This window comes from Elephas maximus, chromosome 2 (genome assembly GCF_024166365.1).
Source record: "Elephas maximus indicus isolate mEleMax1 chromosome 2, mEleMax1 primary haplotype, whole genome shotgun sequence".
NCBI classification, from domain to species: domain Eukaryota; kingdom Metazoa; phylum Chordata; class Mammalia; order Proboscidea; family Elephantidae; genus Elephas; species Elephas maximus.
Window position 1 is genome coordinate 187,036,996 of NC_064820.1, and position 22,090 is coordinate 187,059,085.

Genomic DNA, 22,090 nt, shown 5'->3' on the forward strand with positions numbered 1-22,090 from the left:
AAATACCCATTTCTGCTTTTGAGAAGCCTAAGTGTGGTCATAACTTGTAAGACACTGGAGACTAAGGAGGTTCAGGAATTCAGTTTGGAACCCAGAAAGTCAGAGACTGGTCCCCCTTCCCCAAAGCCAAGCAGGAAGGTGATTCAAAGGGTAAATGATACCAGCCTTCTGGCTCTGACTGTTGGTATCTCTGCGTAAGACCAGGATGTCAAGCTGGGCCGCTCCTCCCCACCGCCTCTTCCTGCTCTGCCCAGCGAGAATGTGTGGCAACTCCGTGTCAGCATCCAACATCAGTCTCCCTTACCTCCATATCAGTTTCCTGAGCTATCATAGGAGAGAAAAACATGCATCCCACCCTTGCCGGGCTCCTTACATTAACGTCAAATGTCGGAGGGCAGACAGCTCCCTGGGCACGGCTGTTAAGTGGTTTCCTTCCAGGTACCTGAAAGAGAGGTACAGAGTGACACCCAGGAAAGAGCTACTACACAAATTGTCACGTTCTCAGGAAAGTCTCCTCTGAGTTTTCAGGCTAGGTTGGATTCCTGTTTTACTCTCTCATAGCTCCTTCCTTTTATTTTTCCCTCAAAGCACATACCACCCTTGTCATTTAATATATGTGTGATTACTCAACTAGTGAGTTATTTTTCCACTGGACTAATAAGCTCCATGATAGCAGGGATCTTGTCTAAATTTGCCCTTTGTCAGATCTCCCTAAAACTGTGTGCAGAGTGGCACACAGTAGGTATTCACTAAATATGTGTTCACTAAAGCATCTACTTTCTTCCCAGCCCTCACAATAACCTTACATAACAGGAATTCACAGTTGAGGCAACCGAAGTACAGAGATTTTAAAATACTTGTCCAAGGTCACACATTGAGCAAGTAGTTAAGATTTGAGCCCCGGTCTCTGACTCTAAGGCCTATATTCTCACCACTATTCCATACAGCCTCTACTTAGCTACGAAAGGGCAGTGTGAGAGCTGAGCCGTGAGTGGTCTTAAGAACCCTAGTTCAATGTGGAGTATCTCTGACGTGCACCTGGAAGCCAAGGAAAAGAGCGGATACGTCTGTTACCCTGGGCCCGGTGTTCCTGTTCCCAGGAAGAGGGCTTCACAGCAGGAGGGACAGGGACAGAGGTTCAGATATGGATGCACCTAACAGGTAGAGACTTTCCCTGACAGGCAGAGGCAGAGCCCAGACCTGTCTGAACTCAGGTCCTGCACTGACCTGCTCATCTAGGATGAGAAAACCTCCTTGGAGATGAGAGTGTGACTTAAAAGGAGGCATCATTCAATCACAAAAAATGAAGTTATCAAGTGCATTACTACCCTCTAGAGGGAGGAGAGCCAATTTATTTAGACCCCCTCCTCCTTGCTGATTACAATGGCTTACAAGACCTGCTCTGATCTGTTCTGTGTCTTGTAACAGTCAATACCCAGTGGCTGCTGGTCATTTGTCCAGTGTCTGCCTTAAGCTCTGTGAAGCACCTGGGAGCTGGCTAATATGCAGATTCTGATCCAGTAGGTCTGGGGCAAGCTGGAGACTCTGCATTTCTAACAGGCTCCCTGGTGATGGTGGCAGCTGCTAGTCTGAGGACCACATTTTGAATAGGAAGGTACTAACACATTGCCTGGTATCCAGTAGACTCACACACACACACACACAAAAGACTGAATGGAATAGAAATGAGTTAAAACAGGATATGGGTAAGTTTGTCAATGACTGAACCAGGCCTAGCTTTAAGGACAAGTTGGAATGCATATTACCTTAAATTAAGGCCAAGAGATTCTCTTCCCATTGGCTGGCCCCCAGGGACCCTCATGGCATAGAACACTGGGCAGGATTCAATATGGACTAGGTGGCCATGGCATACTGGGTTAATGTCTGTATGGCACCTCAAACCTTTGTTGTGTACCCATTATGTGCCAAGGGCTATGCTAGATGCTGGGGTAGAGATACAGATGACCGGACCCCATGCTGTCTTTAGGCAGCATGATCATCTGGCCTGAAATTTAGCCATGCACTCACTTAGATCCTGCCCTGAGAAAGACGAGCTAAGAGAAGAGCATTCATTCACGCATTTGTTCAAGTACAAATACTTATGGAACAACTTCAACGTGTCAGATGCTGTATATATTAGTGAATAGGACAGCCACGAATCCTGCTTTCTGGTGATTAAAAATTTAATATGTACGTGTGTATGTGCTGTGTGTGTGTGTGAGACAGAGAGACAAGAGACAAAGAGATGGAGACAGAGAGAACATATACATGAAATGAAGACAAAAACCTGTTGCTGTCGAGTCGATTCTAGCTCGTAGCAACCCTATAGGACAGAGTAGAACTGGCCCACAAAGTTTCCAATGAGCACCTGGTGGATTTGAACTGCCAACCTTTCGGTTAGCAGCCATAGCACTTAACCACTACACCACCAGGATTTCCACCGTATACATAGAGAGATATACATTACACACTGCAATCTGTGCTTTGAAGGAAAGGAACTGGGTGCTGGATGGAGAGGGCCAAGGGGCCTGGGCAGAAAGCTGTGGCCGGGGAGGAGACATGTGAGACATTTATTTACAATGAGGGCAGTCTCCGGGTGGTGGGAATGGTTAACACGCTCGGCTGATAACTGAAATGTTGGAGGTTCAAATCCACCCTGAGGAGCCTCAGGAGAAGGGCCTGGAGATGCACTTCTGAAAAATCTGCCATTGAAAACCCTATGGAGGGTGAAAATGGTTGCACAACTCAAAGAATGTAATCAGTGTCACTAAATTGTACATGTAGAAACTGTTGAATTGGCTATGCTTTGCTGTGTATACTTATATTAAAACAAAACAAAACAAAACAAAACAGAAAACAAAAACCCTATGGAGCACTGTCCTACACTTGTATACATGGGCTTGCTAGGAGCTGAGTTGGCTTGATGGCAACAGTTTTTTTTAGTTTATTTAAGATGAGATGATGGATGCAAAGGGGTGACACCTTGGGCAGGGCGGGGAGGAGGAGGAGCCGAGCGAGAGTGCACCTGGAGTTGGGTCCTGAGCTGGAGTGCTGGGACAGGGTCAGAAGGCCAGGGGCCAGGGGACTACAGTGGGAGACGGCAGATTGTGCTGTGCCTTCAGGTCATTTTATTCAAAGTGTGATGAGATGGGGATTGGAGACGGGTACAGGAGAGGTGCTGCAGAGCTTCCTGGGTGCCCTAAGTCGATGCCCACCCTTCTGCCTTCCCCTGAGAGACTGAAGGAGGGCATCTCCATTCTGTGTGATACTGGCCTGGGAATGCAACAGGGTGGGGTGTGGCTGGTGTGTGGTGGGGAGGAGCAGGGATGCAGAGGGCAGGCTTCCTGCTTTCTCAGTGGGGCAGGGCGGCTCTCTGGGGTAGGAGGATTCCCGGGCTCTGGACAGGCTGAAGGTGGGCAGGGGGTGCAGTGCCGGGCCGCAGGGGGTGTTTAACTAGATAGTGTGGTACGAGAGGAAGCTTGGAGGCAGTGGCTGGAAGAATGAGCAGAATCTGGGGGAAGGTGCCAGACCAGAGAGCATCTCTCCTTGCAGGAGACTAATTAACACCGAGAGAGCTGCCTGGAAGGAGTCTGATCTCAGACTGACAGAGACAGCTCAGCCTCTTGGCTTCTGCTCATTCTCTTGCTCTCATTTGCTTGCTACAATTATTTAGCAAAGTTGAGGCATCTGAGATGAAAACCAGGATAATATACCCAGACCCTAAGTCTCGCTTTTGGGGATATTGACAGAAGGCCCTGTGATAAGCACGTCTAAAGGTGGCTTGTGGGTTGGGCTTGCTGTTTGGCTTGAGACAAGGTACCTAAGTTCACAGATAACACCATGACAAGGATAATAACAAAACAATAAAACAAGATTCATGAGCATTATCTGAGCCTCTGGGATAGAGAGGCTCTGGTCTGTTATCTCATTTAATCCTTTGAGACTGTGGGGACATTTTGCTAGGTATTTTGTCCATTTTGCTGACGAGAACACTGAGGCTCAGAGAAGTAAGTAGTAAGCTCAGGAGCCAGGGTTTAAACTCGGATCTGCTGGGCTCTGGAGGCTGAGAAGTCAACCCCATGCTATTTTACCTCTCTACTTGAGTGCCTTATTTTCACTTCAGCCATCTCAGTCCTGAGAGGATATACTTTACTATATAATTTATTTTCTCTCCCCTCCCCACTAGAATGTAAGCTCCACGAGGGCAAGAATCTTTGCCAGTTTTGTTTACTGCTGTAACCCCGGTGCATAGTACAGTCGTCCCTCGGTATCCTAGGGGGATTGGTTCCAGGATCTCCTGGGGATACCAAAACCTGAGGGTGCTAAAGTCACTTATATAAAATGGCGTAGTATTTGCATATAACCTATGAATATCCTCCTGTATACTTTAAATCATCTCTAGATTACTTACAATACCTAATACAATGTAAATGCTATGTAAATAGTTGTTTCATCACAATGGAAGACTTACTTGGAAAGGCAGCATCTCTCTTCTATGAGTTTCTTGAGCTTTTCGGGGATGGGTGATGCTGCCTGAACCTAAGCCAATGCCGTTTGACCATGATCTTGAAGTTCTTGAGTCTGTACCGTTTTCCATAGCTAGCCAGCCATCCCTTATCAGCCTTAAAGTCCTTCCTCTCACTCTCTTCAACCCCCTCACACTTAGCCTTTGAGGGATTGCTTTGACTACATCACTGATTTTTAGGAGCTATTTTTTTTCACAGGAACAAAGGGTGCACACTACACAAGCAGGGAATGAATGAGACACAAGGATAACAATGCTCAAACAAGGAGTGCTGGAGACTGAGGAGCTGTGACATGGCGGGAGGCTACAGCAGGGGATGCCTGCACATCATTTTATTTGTGTGGATTCAATATAGTGCTTGGCGTGCAGCAAATGCGAGTTTGCTTTTCTGAAACTTAATTTTTTTAGAATATTTTTGATCTGTGGTTGGTTGAATCCGCGGATGTGGGACCTGTGGATATGGAGGGCTGACTGTATAGTGCCTGGTCCTATTAATGGCTCAGATATTTGTTGAATGAATAAATGAGTGTTCGGAAGGGCTATTCATAGGACCCCGGATTAAAAAACAACAGTCTACAGTGTTCTGAAGGAATGCTCTATGCTGGCACAGGTAAACGCTCCATACAAAACAGGAAACCAACCAGTTGCTGCGGAGCCAATTCCGACTCCCGGCGACGCCACGTGGGTCAGAGTAGAGCTGTGCTTCATAGGGTTTTCAATGGCTAACTTTTTGGAAGTAGATCACCAGGCCTTTCCTCCGAGGCCCCTTTAGGTTAGACTTGAGCCTCCAACCTTTCGGTTAGCAGCTGAGTGCATTAACTGTTTGCGCCACCCTGAGACTCCAGAGCTGCATGTATTTGCTGACCAGCTGGATAAATGCATAAATGACCATTGGATTCAGTCCCTACTGAGACTGGAAGGTTCAGGGTCCTGGAGGGGAAGTAATGTCACACAGCTGCTTGGTAGCCTCTGGACACACAGTGCTAGCTCCCCTGGGTGCTGGCCTGGCTCTGAGGGGTGCCTCTCTCCCTGCTTAAAACCCTTCTGTGGCCTCTATTTCTTGTTAGAGAAGGACAATTGACTCCTGCCCAAATCCTACAAGGCTTTCCAAGGTCTCCCTTGCCTCCCTGTCTGGCTTCATCGTTCACCAAACTTTCCCTTGACCCCTCGCTCCAACGTCACTGGTCTTTCCTTTCCTTGAACAGCCCCCATTCCTCCAGGGTCCAGGTCTTTGCACACGCTGGTCCTCTGCCTGGAACCCCCTTCTCTCTCACTGCCTAGGTACTGTCTACAGACACTCAATCTCAGTGCAGGCATCACTTCCCCTGTTATCAACTCCCACACCCGCTGGAGACATTACAGGTTCCCAAAGCTTTCGGTATATTTCCTTCCCAGCATTTAAGCCCATGGTGACACTCCTCAGTGTGATTAATGGCAGCAGGATTGCATCTGTTTTGCTCACGGCAGCCTCCCCGTACACTGCCTGTCTGCGTTGTTGTTAGCTGCCAAGCTGCCATTGAGTTGACTTCAATTCATGGTGACCCTATGTGTGTCAGAGCAGAGCTGGGTTACATAGGGTTTTCAAAGGCTGATTTTTCAGAAGTAGATCACCAGCCCGTTCTTCTGATGCACCTCTGGGTTGGCTTGAACCTCCAACTTTTTTTTTTTTTACTGTGCTTTAGGTGAAAGTTTACAGCTCAAGGTAATTTCTCATACAAAAATTTATACACATATTGTATGGTGGCATTAGTTGCAATTCCCATAATGTGACAGCACACTCCCCCTTTCCACCCCGAGTTCCCTGTGTCCATTCAATCAGTTCCTGTCCTTTCCTGCCTTCTCATTCTGCTTCTGGACAGGAGCCGCCCACTTGGTCTCATGTATCTGACTGAACAAAGAAGCACATTCCTCATGTGTATTATTTCTTGTTTTATAATCCTGTCTATGCCTTGTCTGAAGAGTGGGTTTTGGGAATGGTTTCAGTTCTGGGTTAACAGAGCATCCGGGGGCTAGTTTTGGGGGTTGCTTCAGTCTCTGTCAGACCCCTAAGCCTGGTCTTTTTGCATGAATTTGAGTTCTGCTCCATACTTCTCTCCTGCTCCGTCTGGGACTCTCTGTTGTGCTCTCTGTCAGGGCAGTCACTGGTGGTAGTCAGGTACCATCTAGTTCTTCTGGTCTCAGGCTAGTGAAGTTTCTGGTTTATGTGGTCCTTTAGTCTCTTGGGCTAATATTTTCCTTGTGTCTTTGGTTTTCTTTATTCTCCTTTGCTCCAAGTGGGATGGGACCAATTGACTCATCTTAGATGGCTGCTTGAAAGCTTTTAAGACCCCAGATGCCACTCACCAAAGTGGGATGCAGAACATTTTCTTAATAAACTCTGTTATTCCAATTGACCTAGCTGTGCCCTGAAACTATGGTCCTCAGGCCCCAGCCCTAGCTACTCTGTCCCTCAAAGTGTTTGTATGTGTCCAGGAAACTTCTTAGCCTTCGCTTTGGTCCAGTTGTGCTGACTTCCCCTGTATTGTGTTGTCCTTCCCTTCATCGAAGTTGATCCTTGTCTATTATCTAGTTAGTGAATTCCCCTCTCCCTCCCTCCCTGCCTCATAACCATCAAAGAATGCTTCTACCTCCAACCTTTTGAGCAGTAGCTTACCGCTTAACATTTTGTGTCACCCAGGGACTCCCGTGGATGTTCAGGCAACATCGTGTGTAGACAGAAGCCCCAGAGCTCCCCAGGTGGAGCTGCATTTGGCACTGTGGGCCGGAGCTGGGGATGCGAGGGAACTGCTTTAAGTGCAGAGTCCCCAGCGACCTGGCCTCGCAGCTCAGAAGCCTCAAATCAAAAGTTTCAATTCAGAAATGCAGATGCACTTGTGGAAGGAAGCTCTCTTTGTAGGAAGCCCTTCATGAAGACTTCAACTCCAAAGTTGCCTGTAGCTGCAGCCCAGCCCCCCAGAGGGACCCTTTCAGAAGATTGCACTCTTGCCCGCCAGCCTTAGAACTGCCAGAGCGTTTCTAGAGGGTCAGCCTACGTGCCGACCTGCATTTAAATGCTCTGTTTCTGTCCCAGCACAAGTACCTGAAACACGTCTGCCTCGCATGAAAATTCACACAGATCTCTGTGAGTGCATGCTCCCCGTTCCAATTTCCAGCTGTGTAGTATAGACATGTGTCCCACAAAGAAGGCGTGAGCCTGCTGAACGTGGAAGGCAAGGCAGGGTAGGCACCCCCTAGGAGCCCCCTCTGTAGGCTGGATTCCCACCAGAGGCCTGGGGCAACACACGAGCAGCTCAAGAGGCAGCAGAGGCTCACAGCCTGGCTCCACCACCTAAAAGCTGTGTGACCTTAGGCGTGTTACTGGACCTCTCTGAGCTTACATTTCCTTATCTGTAAAAAGGGTCTTGAGATAATAACCCCCTTGAAATGTGATTATGAGAATTAACTGAGACTCTCTGTGGAAACCTCTTGGAGCAGTGCCTGGCACACTGTTGTGCTGTTGTTGTTAGCTGCCCCTCCAGTCAGCCCCAGGCTCATGGTGACCCCATACACAATGGAACAAAATGGCACCTGGTCCTGTGCCATCCCCGTGATTGGTTGCACATTGGGTCATTGTGATCCATAGGCTTTTCACTGGCTGATTTTTGAAAGCAGATCACCAGGCCTTTCTTCCTAGTGTATCTTTAGTCTTGAAGCCTCACTGGAACCTGTTCGGCATCACAGCAACAGTAAAGCCACCACTGACAGACAGGTGGTGGCCGCGCATGAGGTACATTGGCCGGGCTCAAACCCGAGTCTCCTGCTTGGAAGGTGAGAACTCTACCACTGAATCACCGGTGTCCCCCCGGCCCATTATTGTTGTTGGGTGCCATCGATTGTTTTTCACTCATAGCAACCCCATGTGACAGAGTAGCACTGCCCCGTAGGGTTTTCTTGGCTGTCATCTTTATGGAAGCAGATTGCCAGGTTTTCTCCCCTGTAGCCACCGGTTAGTGGCTGAGTGCTTAACCATTTACACCACCAGGGTTCCTCCTGGCACATTAGGGTTCAGTCAAATTTGAACACACACACATACACACATTCATCATGCATATAATATTGAAAGATCCATAACGATCCCCTTGCTTTCCATTCTCTATTCTTTTTCTAGAGCAATAATTTAAAGTGATAACCAGATCATGTCACTCTCCTGCTTAAAATTCTTCCTTGGCCCCTACATATCCCTTGTGACAGACAGCCAGTCCTCCCCAAGGTCTATAAGGCCTCTCACACCCCTTCTCAAGCTTTCGGCTTACGCCAGCCTCTTTTTCATTCTCTTCGCTCCACCTCATGGCTGTCTCAGTTTCTTGAATGTATGATCTTTCCACCTTGGGGCCTTCATAAAACATGTTCTTTCTACTCCTTTTTCTCCTTTCTTTACCTGGGAAATCCTGTTCTACCCCCTATCTGAAATTCTTAATTTACTAGTTAGCTTTTTTATTGTCTTTCTCCTTCATTCCTTGTTTCTTGAGATCAGGGACCTCATCTGTCCTGCTAGCCGCTGTACTCCCAGCTCCCAGAACAGCGCCTGGCACAGGGTGGGTGCCCAACAAACACCTGAATGAGTGAAGGGCTCTCTCAACTCCTGGCCTGATGTCAGGCCTCCCATGGCCCCTTCCACAGATGCGGTGCACACCCGACAGTGCCTGGAAGTGTCCTCTACTGCTGCCATCTGCTGAGGGCTGCTCTGGGCCAGGGCTTGTGCCAGGACTCATAAGGGCTGCTGCGCCCAAGCCAGCCACTCTCCAAAGATGTGGTCAGCCCCCTCCAGCTGGCTTCAGGCATGTTTCTGTCCCTCTGTCTGGCTAAAGAAGGGCAAGTGTGTAATTAGCACCGAAGAGTTGCTCTATAAAGTGCTCAGGGAGCCTCCCAGCATGAGGGGCACAGAAGGCTTCAGCTGGCATTACCAGAGAAAACCCAGCTGTCAGGACAGACACCACCAGAACCACTAATAGGTACCTGATGGCATTGTGGCAGTGCCCTGGGTTTGCCTTCTCCCTGCCTGAAGGCAGGCAGCAGGTTCCAAGGAGACCTGTGACTGTCTACTGCAAATCCCCAACAAGCCAGGCCACTGGGCTGAACACCCAGAGACTTGGGCCCCTCCCTATGGGAGGCAGTGGTTTAGTGGTTAAAGGATGGGCCTTGGGGTTGGACAGACCAGGGTTGGAATTCGAGCTCTGCTGCTTACTGGCAGTGTGATCATAAAAAATTATTCAACCTTCTTGAGCCTCAGTTACCTCATCTACAAAATGATAATAGTACCTGCCTTGTAGCATTGTTGGGAGGATGATGGGAAATAGCATATGAAAAAAATTCAGCACAGCACCAAGCCCATGATGCTATAAATGGCCGCTGCTTTGTTTTCAGGGTGGACAAGGAGAGTCTAACTTTCTTAAAGGGGAGAGGGGCAGAGTTTCCTAGGTTCCTCCTTATCCCAGAGCACATACTGCCGGTACCACTCCCTGCACTGCTTGGCCCTTCTCCTGCATGGGTGCCCGTCACCCTACTTGAAGCGCGGACGAGGAGAAAGCTCCATTGAGCAGTTTCTGTACCCCATACCCCTATCCCCTAGCCTCTTCGGTGTCAGTCTCCTCAGTCAATCTGTTCTTGTCATCACACCCTGCCACACTTACAAAGAGTTGTGCCTTAGCCCTGTGTCCAGGGTAAGCCCCTGTGCATGTGTGTGCGTGTGTGTATGCACACACACATGCTGCCAGCCTGTTTCCCACGATATCCTCAGACCCCCAAATCCTAATACTAATCCATTTTGCCAATAGTTGTGTCTAGTGGGGAGGAGACGTGCCATCCTTCCTTTGTCTTCTCCCTAGGACATCAGTTACAGGAAAACAGATCAAAACTCAGTAGCAGAACTGCATGGATAAAGGGTACTCATCAGGGTGGGCTGCGGGGGACACTGCTCCCAGCACTAGATACTTCCCTTCTCTAGCCCTCAGGAAGATGAAGCCTTGCTGAAATTGTTCCAGAACCAGGACAGTCTGATCTTAGCAAACATTCCCTTAAATGGAAGCACACAGACTTGAGGTTTCAGTTTTTCCAGAGTGGTGAGGTAAGCTTGAGCTTACAAGGCTAATGGCTCAGGAATAATGGAACTTTCTGAAGCTGGCTGAGGTCTTTCCTTTGCAGAGAATAATTGTGTCAGGGATTTTGGTGACCCCACTTGTGTCAGAGTAGAACTGTGCTCCACACGGTTTTCAATGGCTAAGTTTCAGAAGTAGATTGCCAGGCCTTTCTTCCAAGGTACCTCTGGATGGACTTGAATCTCCAACCTTTCAGTTAGCAGCACTAAAGCTCACTATATTCGTTACCTCCCTGTACTTGTAGGTTGATTAAAAAAAAAAAAAAAGCCAGTTTCATTTAAGAATTTCTTTGATAAAGCAATAAAAATTATTAATTGTATTAAATTTCAACCCTTGAGTATACATGTTTTTACTATTCTGCGTGGTCACATGGGGCTTGCACATAAGCACTGATGCTACATATGAATACGATGGTTGCTTTGAGGAGAATCACCTGTGAGTGAGTTGTGAGCTGAATTAGCCTTTTTTTTTCCTTCCTGGAAACATCAAAGGGCGAGAAGCTGGTTCTTCAGACTTGGTATTTAGCGGACAATTTCTCAAAAATGAACCAAGTCAGCCTAATCACTTCCTGGAAAACAGCTGACGGTATTTGTGGTCAATGATAACATTTGAGCTTTCAAGTGAAAATTAAAATTTTGGAAAACCTGTAATTGTCACTATAAGCCTGACAGCTTCACCACACTTTAAAAACTCTTCTGATAAGACTGGTGTTGATATTAATGGATGTGTTACTTTTTTAATATAACACGTAAACTGTATCATTGGGAAGATCTATATAACTCAGTGAACCAGTATTTTCCAAATGACCATTGTGTGATGTTACAAGATCAAGTCTGAGTAAAAATTCTATTTAGCCTGCAAGACAGACCAGTGGAGTTTAATGTAACAGAGTGTAAAAAGTTCACTGATAGGGTTTCAGGTTCCACACTGCAGCTAACCTTTAAGAAGCTACCGCTTGTCAGGTTTTGGTACAGCATCAAAGAAGAATATCCACAAAAAGACTATCAAAATACTCCTTCCTTTTCCAAACACGTATGTGTGGAAACCAGATTTCCTTTTTGTATTTCAACCAAAACAACATATTGCAATAGAATGAATGCTGAAACAGATGTGAAAATCCAGCTGTCTTCTATTAAGCCAGGCACTAAAGAGATTTGCAAAATGTAAAATGATGCCATGTTCTCAATTAAATTTCTTTTGTTTCATAAAAATATATTATTTATATAAGCACGTGATGGGTATGTATTTATTGTTATTTTGAAATATATTTTAAATATATATTAAATAATATATATTTAAAAAATTTCTCAGTTTTAATTTCTAATATGAGTATCAATAGATATAACACACATAAACAAAACTTCTTGGGGTCCTGAGACCCAAAAGTTTGAGAACTGCTGGTGTAAAGGATAAGAGCCTGGGCTTCTGTGGCAAATATATTCCCTAATTCTCACTGGGCCACCTAACGATGGTGAAATTTGGGCAAGTAATTTTGATCTTCCTAATAGTTCCTCGTTCCCCGGTGGCACAGCGGTTAAGAGCTCTGCTGCTAAGCAGAAGGTTGGCAGTTCAAATCTACCAGCCACTCCTTGGAAACCTATGGGGCAGTTCTACCCTGTCCTATAGGGTCATTATGAGTCGGAAGGACTCAACAACAACAGACAACAAGTAATAGTTCCTCAGAGTCCCTGGGTGGTGCAAAGGGTTAACACTCTTGGCTACTAACCGGAAGGTTGGAGGTTCAAGTCCACTCAGAGGAGCCTCTGAAGAAACGCCTGGCAACCTACTTCTGAAAAATCAGCCATTGAAAACCCTGTGGAGCATAGTTCTACTCTGATACACGTGGGGTCGCCATGAGTTAGCAACCAGTTACCGATGAACAGTTCCTCATCCCTAAACATGCATGAACCTTGAGAACATCATGCTGAGTAAAATAAGTCAGTCTCAAAAAGACAAATACTGTACGATCCCACTCATATGAAGTCTACAGAATAGACAAGTATATAGAGAAGAAAGTTTATTAATGGTCACCAGGAGCAGGTGCGAAGGAGGGAGGAAGAGGAACTCACTGCTTAGGGGACACTAAGTTTCTGTTAAGAGGGATGGAAAATTTGCAGATGGATAGTGGTGATGGTTACACACATGATGAATGTAACCAAAGTCACTGAATTGTACCTGTAAAAAAAATGTGGAAATGGCAAATGTTTTGTTACATGCATACTTACCACAATCAAAAAGAAAAAAAGAGGGCAAAGTTACCACAGGCCTGGATCAACGAGGACTCGTAAGGGCCGAATGTGCTAAGGCACATGAACAAGGGCTCAGTTTGGCCAGACTCACCCGTGACCAGAGACGAGAGAATAGAGCGGGGCACCCGGAGTGCGGGCCACTGGGGGTGTACAGACGGCTGGCAGGAAAAATCACTCCCACTCAGGACTGCTTTGTCCTTTCGATTTTGCAGCAGGCTCCCCCACCCTACCCTTTGGTGAAAAGCCGGCCAACTGTTGTTTTTCTTTCTTTCTTTCTTTTAGTGAATTAGATGTAATTTTTTTTGAGTTGGCAGCTCTGCCTGAGAAAAGTAACAATGCCAGAGGGTGCTGGAAAGCAAGTGGCAACCCCAGGTCAGGACTCGGCCGAAGTCCCTAAACCAGAGGCCACCATGTGGCAGTCTTCTGGGCCTGCCAGTTTTCACTTTCCCCGACACCGCTTTTCCTGCTTACTCCTCCCCAGCACCTCGTTACCCTGAAGGATGCCGAAGAGATGGTTGAGGGACTGAATCGAGGGCTGCCTACCTTGGTGAGTTTTGGAAGCTATACCCAGCCAAGGAAAGCATCACCATTTCCAAAGCAGGAGGCCAGGTCTCCTCCCAAAGCTCTGAGGTTGACTTTATAATTACATCCAATTATCTTTGTTATTTCAACCTTTGTTTCAGGAGCTTTGGAGAAAAGCATCCATGGCCTTGTTTTCATGGCATTTTCTTCCCTTTGACATGTGTCACTTGGCACTCAGTTAGCCCAGGAGGGAAGCGTGCAGCTGAGTCATTTTCTGCAGGATCCACTTGTGGCGCAGCCCGGCCCAAAGAAAGGCTGTGGTGCTCCCTCTGCTGCATTTGGCTACACAGATCTTCAAGGGTACGGCACCTGCCCAAACCCAGGGCTGACAAAGACTTTTTCGCAACTGTCAAGACCTCCCCTTCTTCCTTCAGGCTGGCAGCTCTGGTTACAGCTTCCCTGAGCACTCGGAAATGCTGGGAACCACAAAACCCACCCAAGAATCTATCTGCTATTCTAGGAAACTGGCACACTCAGACTCCACCCTTAGAAGCATTGGTAGCGGGGGTCAAAGCAACACTCCCAGCAGGAGTCTGGAGCTCATTCTTTGGCTTGTGTTTGCTAAGCTGGAGGATGTGTGCATTGTGATTGTGAGAAAGTTGGAGTACAAACATGAGATGTGTGTGTATGTGTGTGGGTGCACGTGTATGTGTATGTGTGTGTGTGTGTGTGTGTTAGCGTGTCTTTCTGCTGGGCACTTGGGCTTCTCTCAGCCACTCACGCTGGCTCTGCTAGCTCCCAGTACAGGGCCTCTGCTCAGCAGCAGCTTCAGTCTGGACCACTCCTCCCTCCCTTCTCATTTTCTTCTACTCGCCTTCAGATTGCAGCCCCAGCATCCTTTCCTGGAGAATGTTTCTCTGATCTTCACATTTACTCTACTTTCGGGTGTCATAGCAACCTTGCACCTCTTCTTGTAGAACTTTTTACAGTTGTCACTTTACATTGTGCTTCTGAAATGACTGAGTAAAGGTCTGCCTCCCCCAGTAAACTGGGAACTCCAGGCACGCAGAGCTCACCTGTCTCGCTCACAACTGCTTCACCAGTGTTGGCACAGCGCCTAACACAGGTGCACTCCATAATAGTGTTGACTGAACAACTGAATGAACGAATGAATAAATGAATGCCAATAAGAATACGCTTTGTGTTGCCTGCAATGCTTGTCTGGCCCCAGCTGCATGGCTCCTGAGACATTCCAGAAAGTCCCCCTTGACTGTGGAACTATGCCTTGTCCATCTCTTCGAGCTTTCTAAAGGGGCAGAAATAAAATTTTCTCCGTAATATGAAAAATGCTTCAGGATGGGAACAGCATGTCTTTCACTTAACTTGGAGCTTCTGGGGCAGGACCAAAACCTAAGGAGTTAGTGTCAAGAGCTGGGGTTGTGGGATAAGAAGGTTCCAGCTCTAAGTATTAACAGGACTCAGTATGAAGACTGTTTCCTCATCCAGGGAATGGGTGGCGTGTTTGATAGGGAGGTTTTGAAGGTGGAGAAGAAATACACTGGTGAAAGCACTTTGTAAGCCGTGGTGCCCACTGAACAATGTTTTTACAACTATCCTGCGTGGACGCTGGTATCATCACACTGAGAGACTGCCAAGGGCGGGAGGTACAGGCAGACAGAGTGCAGAGCAGGGGGCTGGGGGATTATGTAGAAAATGAGAAAATAACCTTCCTACTTGTATTCTGGAGTACATTTAGGGAGAGAAGGGTCAGATATGCCTCACCTGCTGGGTGGAGGTGAAGGTGTGTTTCCTATTGCCATATCAAAGCTGCTGTCACCTTGGGTAAAGCTCGACCCCCATCTTGTTGGGATCACCCCAGGAGGCATCCTCCATGAATCTCTCTTGCTTGGGGTACTGGGGGTAAAGAGTGAAGGATGTTGGTGGTAGGGGACGGCAGCACACTCACGGTGGGGTGAGGCTACTTACAGCTCGGTCACGTCCTTGGGGATGCCTTTGGGGAGGGTGCGGAGCCCCTTGTTGCTGCATCGCACCACCGTGTCCACGCAGGTGCACTGCTCCGGGCAGCGTGGGCCCAGCTGGCAGCTGCTTTCATCGTTGCCTGTGGAGAAAGCCCCAGAGAGGGTGAGTGTGGCGGGAGACATACTTGACTAGGGGTAGCAGGTGAGCAAGGCTGGATGACCCTGGGCAAGCTGCCTTAGCAAAGGGACGGCTTCCCCTGCCTCCTTTGAGCCAGAACCAGGAATAAACTACCTGTTGGCCTCATCCATGGATGGAGGAGAAAGGATACATGCTTGGGGTGGGGAGGAGGGTTGCCTGCCTTCTACCGCATAGACATAAAATGAAGAATATAAAGGAGGCTAACTAAGACCTGATTAACTAGAGTAACAGATAGGAAAGAGGTCACTGTTAACCCAATCAGGAATAAGAAAAATAACTGAAGGAGCAGTCAGGGGTGGGGGACAGAGCCCTGTCTATTCCCTTCCTCTTTCTCCCTTCCCTCAACTGCATTGTCCCTCTGGGCTTCTGAGTCTCCAGCCCCGATTATACCATAACCTCAGTTAATTTGCAAACCAGTTAATCCTGTGTGTAGATAACCCATAGTTGATTAAGTAAAGAATTGCTGCTGGCCTGATTTATGCAAACAAAGTGCTCTGTGGGTTCCTGAGACTCAAAGCCTCAGGTCTCCAGTACATGCCCCCTACCCAGTGACAGCACTTTCCGGGAGCTGGAGTCTCATCATATTGCAGGCAAGAAGACTGAATCCCAGGGCTCCCATGTATGGTTGTGTACGGCACAAAGTACCACATCTAGGGGGCACCAATTTCACTGTGGACAGGATGGATCCTTATATCTGGCACAACAGTGTTATCAGAGATGACAGCAAAGTGTCTTATTTCAACAAAGTCAGTGTATTATGATACATTTCCTACCGATGAAAGTAAAATCTCTTTAGAAAGGGACATCTTTTCTCAATTTGCATGAAGGAGCCCAGTGGGCTAGAGCAGATGTGCAGAGCCCTTCAGAGCTCCAGCTGTGTGCCCAAGGGCAGAGTGGAACCATATCTTAGTGAGTCCTGGCCTGCAGCTACCAGCTACACCTCTCCTCTTCTGCATCTTCCTTGTGTTCCCAGGTGTGCCCCCCACCCGCCTTCTCACCGTCGCAGGTGAAGTCCTGGATGGCCACATCCTGGATGGGAATCTCCTTGAGGAAGAAAGGCTTCTGGCACCTGGGGTTCCCGCTGACGATCCGCCTCTTCCTCAGCCACTTGCCAAGCCATGCCAGGTAGCAATTGCAGTTGAAGGGATTGGACAGGAGGTTGCTGGAAGAGCGAAAGGCCTCTCTGAGTGGTTAGCCTCGACTCTTCTACTGTGTGAGCTGGCCCTGGGATCTGGTTCTGTAACCCTGGGCCCCAGCTGTCCAGGTGGGGTCTGCTGTGGGCTTTGAGGGAGAAGGAGGAGGCCTAGGAAAAGGAATGCAGACTAGCTTCTAAAATTCAGATGCAGTCTTTCCAAGTGTCTCATCCAAACTTGCACTGATGGACATGACCATACCACACTGTTATGGGTTGAACTGTATCCCTCCAAAACATATACTGAAGTCATAACCCTTGGTACCTCTGAACGTGACCTTATTTGAAAATAGGGTCTTTGAAGATATTACTAGTTTACATGAGGTCATATTGGAGTAGGGTGGGTCCTAATGCTATACCATTAGTGTCCTTATAAAAGATGAGAAGATGAAATCAGAGATTATGCTGAGAAGCAGAGCAGACCAGGTAAACCACTGTCAAAACTTCGGCTGCTACTCTGAGTGAGAGGGGAGCCCCTGGCGGATTCAATGCAGACGAGTAACATGCTCTCACTTACATTGAACGGGATCCTATAATGAGAGACAGAGGAAGGACGGTCATTTGACGATGCGGGCAGATGCACTGTTAAGCCAAGGAATGCCAAAGATTGCTGGGGGCAGCCACCAGAAGCTGGGAGAGAGGCATGGAACAGATTCTCCCTCACAGCTCTTGGAAGGAATCAACATGGCTGACACCCTGATCTTGGGCTTCTAGCCTCTAGAGCTGTGAGATGATAAGTTTCTCTTCTTACAAGGCACCCACTTCATGGTACTTCATTATGGCAGCCCCAGAAGACTAAGACACATGCCCTGACTTGTTCACTGAGTCCCTTGTGAAGCTGCCTTCAATTCCTCAGCAGGTACTCTTTTCCACTTAGAGTTGTCTCACCTGCTGTTCTTCCTGCCTGGAATGCATCCCCCCTTACAGTTTACCTGGCTGGCTCCTCCCCCTCCTTTAGTCCTCATATTAAAAGACACCTCCTCAAAGAAGCCTTCCCTGAGCCCCTCATCTAAATAAAGTAGGAACCTTCAGCCCGGTCCCATCCCTTGCCCTCCACACCTTTGTTTCCTCCCTAGAACCCAGGAGAATTTGTAATGATTGGTTTCTGGGTTTGTTTAATGTCCATCTCCCACAATGGACTCTAAGTTCCATGAGTACAGGGACCAGGTATGTTTGCCCCTGTATATTCAGAAACTGGCATTTCATCATCGTCGGTATTTTGTACATATCTATTGAATGAAACGGATGGATTGATGGAGGGCTGAATAGATGGGAGCAGCTATCATTTTCTGCATGTTTACTATAGGCCTGGAGCCCTGGTAGCGAAGTGGTTAAGAGCTCAGGCTGCTTGCCAAAAGGTCGGCAGTTCGAATCCACCAGCTGTTCTTCAGAAACCCTATGGGGCGGTTCTGCTCTGTCCTACAGGGTTGCTATGAGTTAGAATCGACTCAACGGCACACAACAATAACAACAAAAACTATAGGACTGGAACCATGCTATCCATTGCCATTGAGTTGATTCTGACTCATAGCGACCCTGTAGGACAGAGTAGAACTGCCCCATAGGGTTTCCAAGGAGCGCCTGGTGGATTCAAACTACTGACCTTTTGGTTAGCAGCCCGACTCTTAACAACTACACTACCAGAGTTTCTGGAACCATGCTAAGCACTTTATAAATCCATTATCTCATTCATACTTGTCACAACAATCCTACAAGGGAGGTAACATCATTCTCATTTCACAAATGAGGAAAGTAAAGCTTAGAAAGGCTGAATAAGAGGGCCAGACAGCACCTGAGAGGGTGTGGTATGACATGGCAATTAAGAGCTTGGGAGTCGGGTATTCTTGGGTTTGAATCCTGGCTCTGACATTCAGTAGCTGTGCCAAGTTGGGCAAGTTACTTCACATGCCAAAGCTGGTCCCCTTCCTGCTTTGTGACTCTGCCCCCTCTTGGCAGTTTATTTGTCTTTGGATTCCTAGTGTGGAGGCACACAGGAGGGGTACATGTTGGCTAAAATGAACCAACTCACTAGTGCTAGTTCCTAACCCATCATCCCCTTGTCTTGTTACTAGTTCATTCATTTCTTCAACAGTTACACATTGGACATCTACTACGTACCAGACACAGATCTAGACATTGAGGATATGTTGCTGTTGTGTGCCGTCGGGTCTATTGTGACTCATAAAAACAACAAGAACAACAAAAAAACTCATAGCTACCCTTTTACCCTATATGGCAGAGTAGAACTGCTCGGTAGGGTTTCCAAGGCTGTAATCTTTATGGGAACAGATTGCCAGGTCTTTTCTCCAGAGCTGCTGCTGGGTTGGAACCGCCCACATTGTAGTCAGCAGCTAAGTGCTTAACCATTGTACCACCAGGGCAATGAATAAAAGAAACTTATATTCTAGCTGAAGGGAGACAGACAATATACAATTAACAATAAATAAGTAAATTATATATTAGGAAATGGTCAGTGCTATGGTTCTCACCTTCCACGAAGGAGATCTGGGTTCAATTCCTGGCCAATGTACCTCATATGCGGCTACCACCTATCTCTCACTAGAAGGTTGTGTGCTGCTATGATGCTGAACATGTTTCAGTGGAGCTTCCAGACTAAAACAGACTAGGAAGAAAGGCCTGGTGATCTGCTTCCAAAAATCAGCCAAGGAAAACCTTATGGATCACAATGGTCTGATCCTGCCATGCATGGGGTAGCCATGAATCACGGGCCATCTCAATAGCGGCTAACAACAACAACAACATGGAAAAAATTAAGGCGAGCAGGAAGGGTTAGAAGAACTAGGAGTGAGGCAGAGGAGTGGAATGAGGGTGAGGCCAGCATCACAGAGGGGGACACTTGAGCAAAGAATGAAAGGAAGGGAGGGAGGTCAGAGGAAAGGGCGTTTGGGGTGTGGGAACTGCTGGTGCCAAGTTCTAAGGCGGGGGTGTGCCTGGGTAGAGGAGGAAGAGTGAGGAGGCCAGGGGCTGGAATGGAGGGTGCTGGATCTAGTAGATGTGGCTTTGGCTTTTACTTGGAGCGAGATGGGCACATGTGAGCAAGACTATGGGCAGCAACTGCTTTTCTGTCATTGGGGAAGGGAAGGAAAGGTAGAATGAACCAGCAGCCAAGGTTAACAGGGTCCCACGGAAATAATAAGTGCCATCACAAAAGCTAATCTGTGTAGGTACTTTCTATATCTCAGGCCCCTTGCTGTGTGAAACACCCTGTGGCATCTTTTCAAATCCCCTCTCTGATCCTATCACTGGTCTGACCTTCTCTTCAGCCTTCCGCTCCTCATACCATACCCTCTCTCAATCTGAGCTATGGCCACGTAGGACTTTGCTCAGTCCTGCTTGTTTGTTCACCTCCAACCCCACCACAGGGCGTTTGCACATGCTTTTCCCTCTGAATGGAGTACATATCTCACTTTCCTCAACAAGCTAACTCCCACTCACCTTCCAGAACACAGTTCCAGTGTTCCTCAACAAAGCCTATGTGGGGTTTTCACATCACTATGGACCTCCCTTCTGTGGCACGTCACTATGCAGTGACTTTCTGGAGGGAGGGACCAGATCTGCTTTGCTCACGAGTGTATTCGTAGCAGTGAATGTTTACTAAATAGACAGATACTTGATCTTGGCTAAAGACAGCAGGGAGTGGGAAGGGAAAGGTCTACAGAGGAGAATCCCAGAGTGAGGGGCAGTGCGTGCAGAAAGACTTACATGGTAGACAGGGAGACAAGCGTGGTGAAGGCTCCGGGGGTGATGGTTGTGATGCGGTTGTCATAGAGGGACAGCAGCCTCACCGAAGTCAGGCCAGCAAAGGTGTCGTTGCTCACACAGCTGACCAAGTTGCTCCTCAGCATCCTACAAGGACAGAGGTAGGGATGAGGGAGCACAGTCATTTGCCTTTCCCTCCCACAACAGCACCACAGTGTGTGGGGGGGGTGTACATGTGCACGTGAGTGTGCGTGTGTGTAGGTGGGTACTTTCGCCAACTCCCAGCTCAGACCAGCCACATTGCTCAGGTTTGTCCTGGGATAGCAGGGCCTGGATCCCCAGCTGGACTATATGTATATGTGTTTGAACATTCTTGTTTGTGTGCTTTATTTATGGTAGAAGCATGTGTCACATATGTACACACATGTATTGTCAGGTTGTAAATGTGTGCATGTATTTTTCCAGGGGGAGAGGGAGAATCAAGGAGTGGCTCTGCACTGCAGCTTGTGTGTGTTTGTGTGCACATGCTTGTTTATATGTTTATGTGCAAGTTGCATGTGTCTGCGTCTATGTCATTTTACATACATGTATATATGTCTATTTTTGAGGGTACATGCGTGAGTGTTTGTGCACCTCTGTCAGAGTATTTCTGCTATGAGTCTGTATACTTCTGTATATCTGGGTGAATGCCTTTGAGAGTGTGTGTGCACGCATATGTGTGTGTGAGTGTCTGTGTGAAATGTGCGTGGTAGGGGGTAGTCAGCATGCTAAGTTCTTTCCCATCAAAGGCTGAAAAACGTCTGATGACTCTCTGGCTCCAAGAAGGAAGGGGCTCAGCAGGCCCGGCCAGCTCCTGGTCTGGTCCACTGCGGGGCAGCCACAGCCCAGCTCTGATGGCCCTGCCCTCCTACCTCCCTCAGGGTCCTGGCCTGGGCCTCTGGGCACTCACAGCGTCTTGAGGCCACTGAGGCCGCGGAACATGCGCCCATGCACTGTCTCCAGCTGGTTCCCCGTCAGCATCAGCTCCTGCACGCTGGCCGCTCCATCAAAGGCGCCCTCACGCACCTCCTTGATCTTGTTGTTACTCAGGTTTCTAGAGGGAAGGGGGCAGAAAAGGAGAGAGTCAAGGGGGCAAAGGGTCAGGAAGGAAGGAATTACTAGCACCACAGCCAGCTGGTGGACTCGTAGGGACACCTGGGCTGAGAACTGGGAGGGAGTGGGAGCTCCAAACACACACCTGTGCCTTGGGGGTGGGGACTCCAGCCCCACACAGGTGTGACTAACTTTGTGGAACAGCTGTATGGGATTTGAAGTGTTTTCAATAAAATCATGTTTTCAATGCCTCAGGGGACTGGTATATTTAAAATAATGATTCTCAAAGGGATTTTCTCTCTTCCACAGATACTCTCATTAAGCAGCGCTTCTCAAGGGGTGGGTAGAAGAACACCCCCCCTTCCCTCCCTGATGCCTACAGGGCAGGGCATCTATGGGACTTCTAGATCTCTCACTGGTTGAGAATCACTGACATAAATAGACACTTTGTCATTACTACCTACTGAGCACTTATCAG

General features: G+C 47.8%; 1 protein-coding gene across 2 annotated transcripts in view; it reads right to left on the reverse strand.

The window, feature by feature from the left end:
- SLIT3 (slit guidance ligand 3) overlaps positions 1 to 22,090 on the reverse strand; it is a 783,747-nt gene that overhangs the window by 101,267 nt on the left and 660,390 nt on the right. For both annotated transcript variants that reach the window (XM_049874285.1, XM_049874284.1), the window contains exons 17-21: positions 21,470 to 21,613; positions 20,524 to 20,667; positions 16,607 to 16,770; positions 15,417 to 15,549; positions 374 to 442 (exon numbers count right to left, since the gene is read on the reverse strand). In XM_049874285.1, coding sequence (XP_049730242.1) covers positions 374 to 442; positions 15,417 to 15,549; positions 16,607 to 16,770; positions 20,524 to 20,667; positions 21,470 to 21,613 — 654 coding nt within the window. The remainder of the gene's footprint in view (positions 1 to 373; positions 443 to 15,416; positions 15,550 to 16,606; positions 16,771 to 20,523; positions 20,668 to 21,469; positions 21,614 to 22,090) is intronic.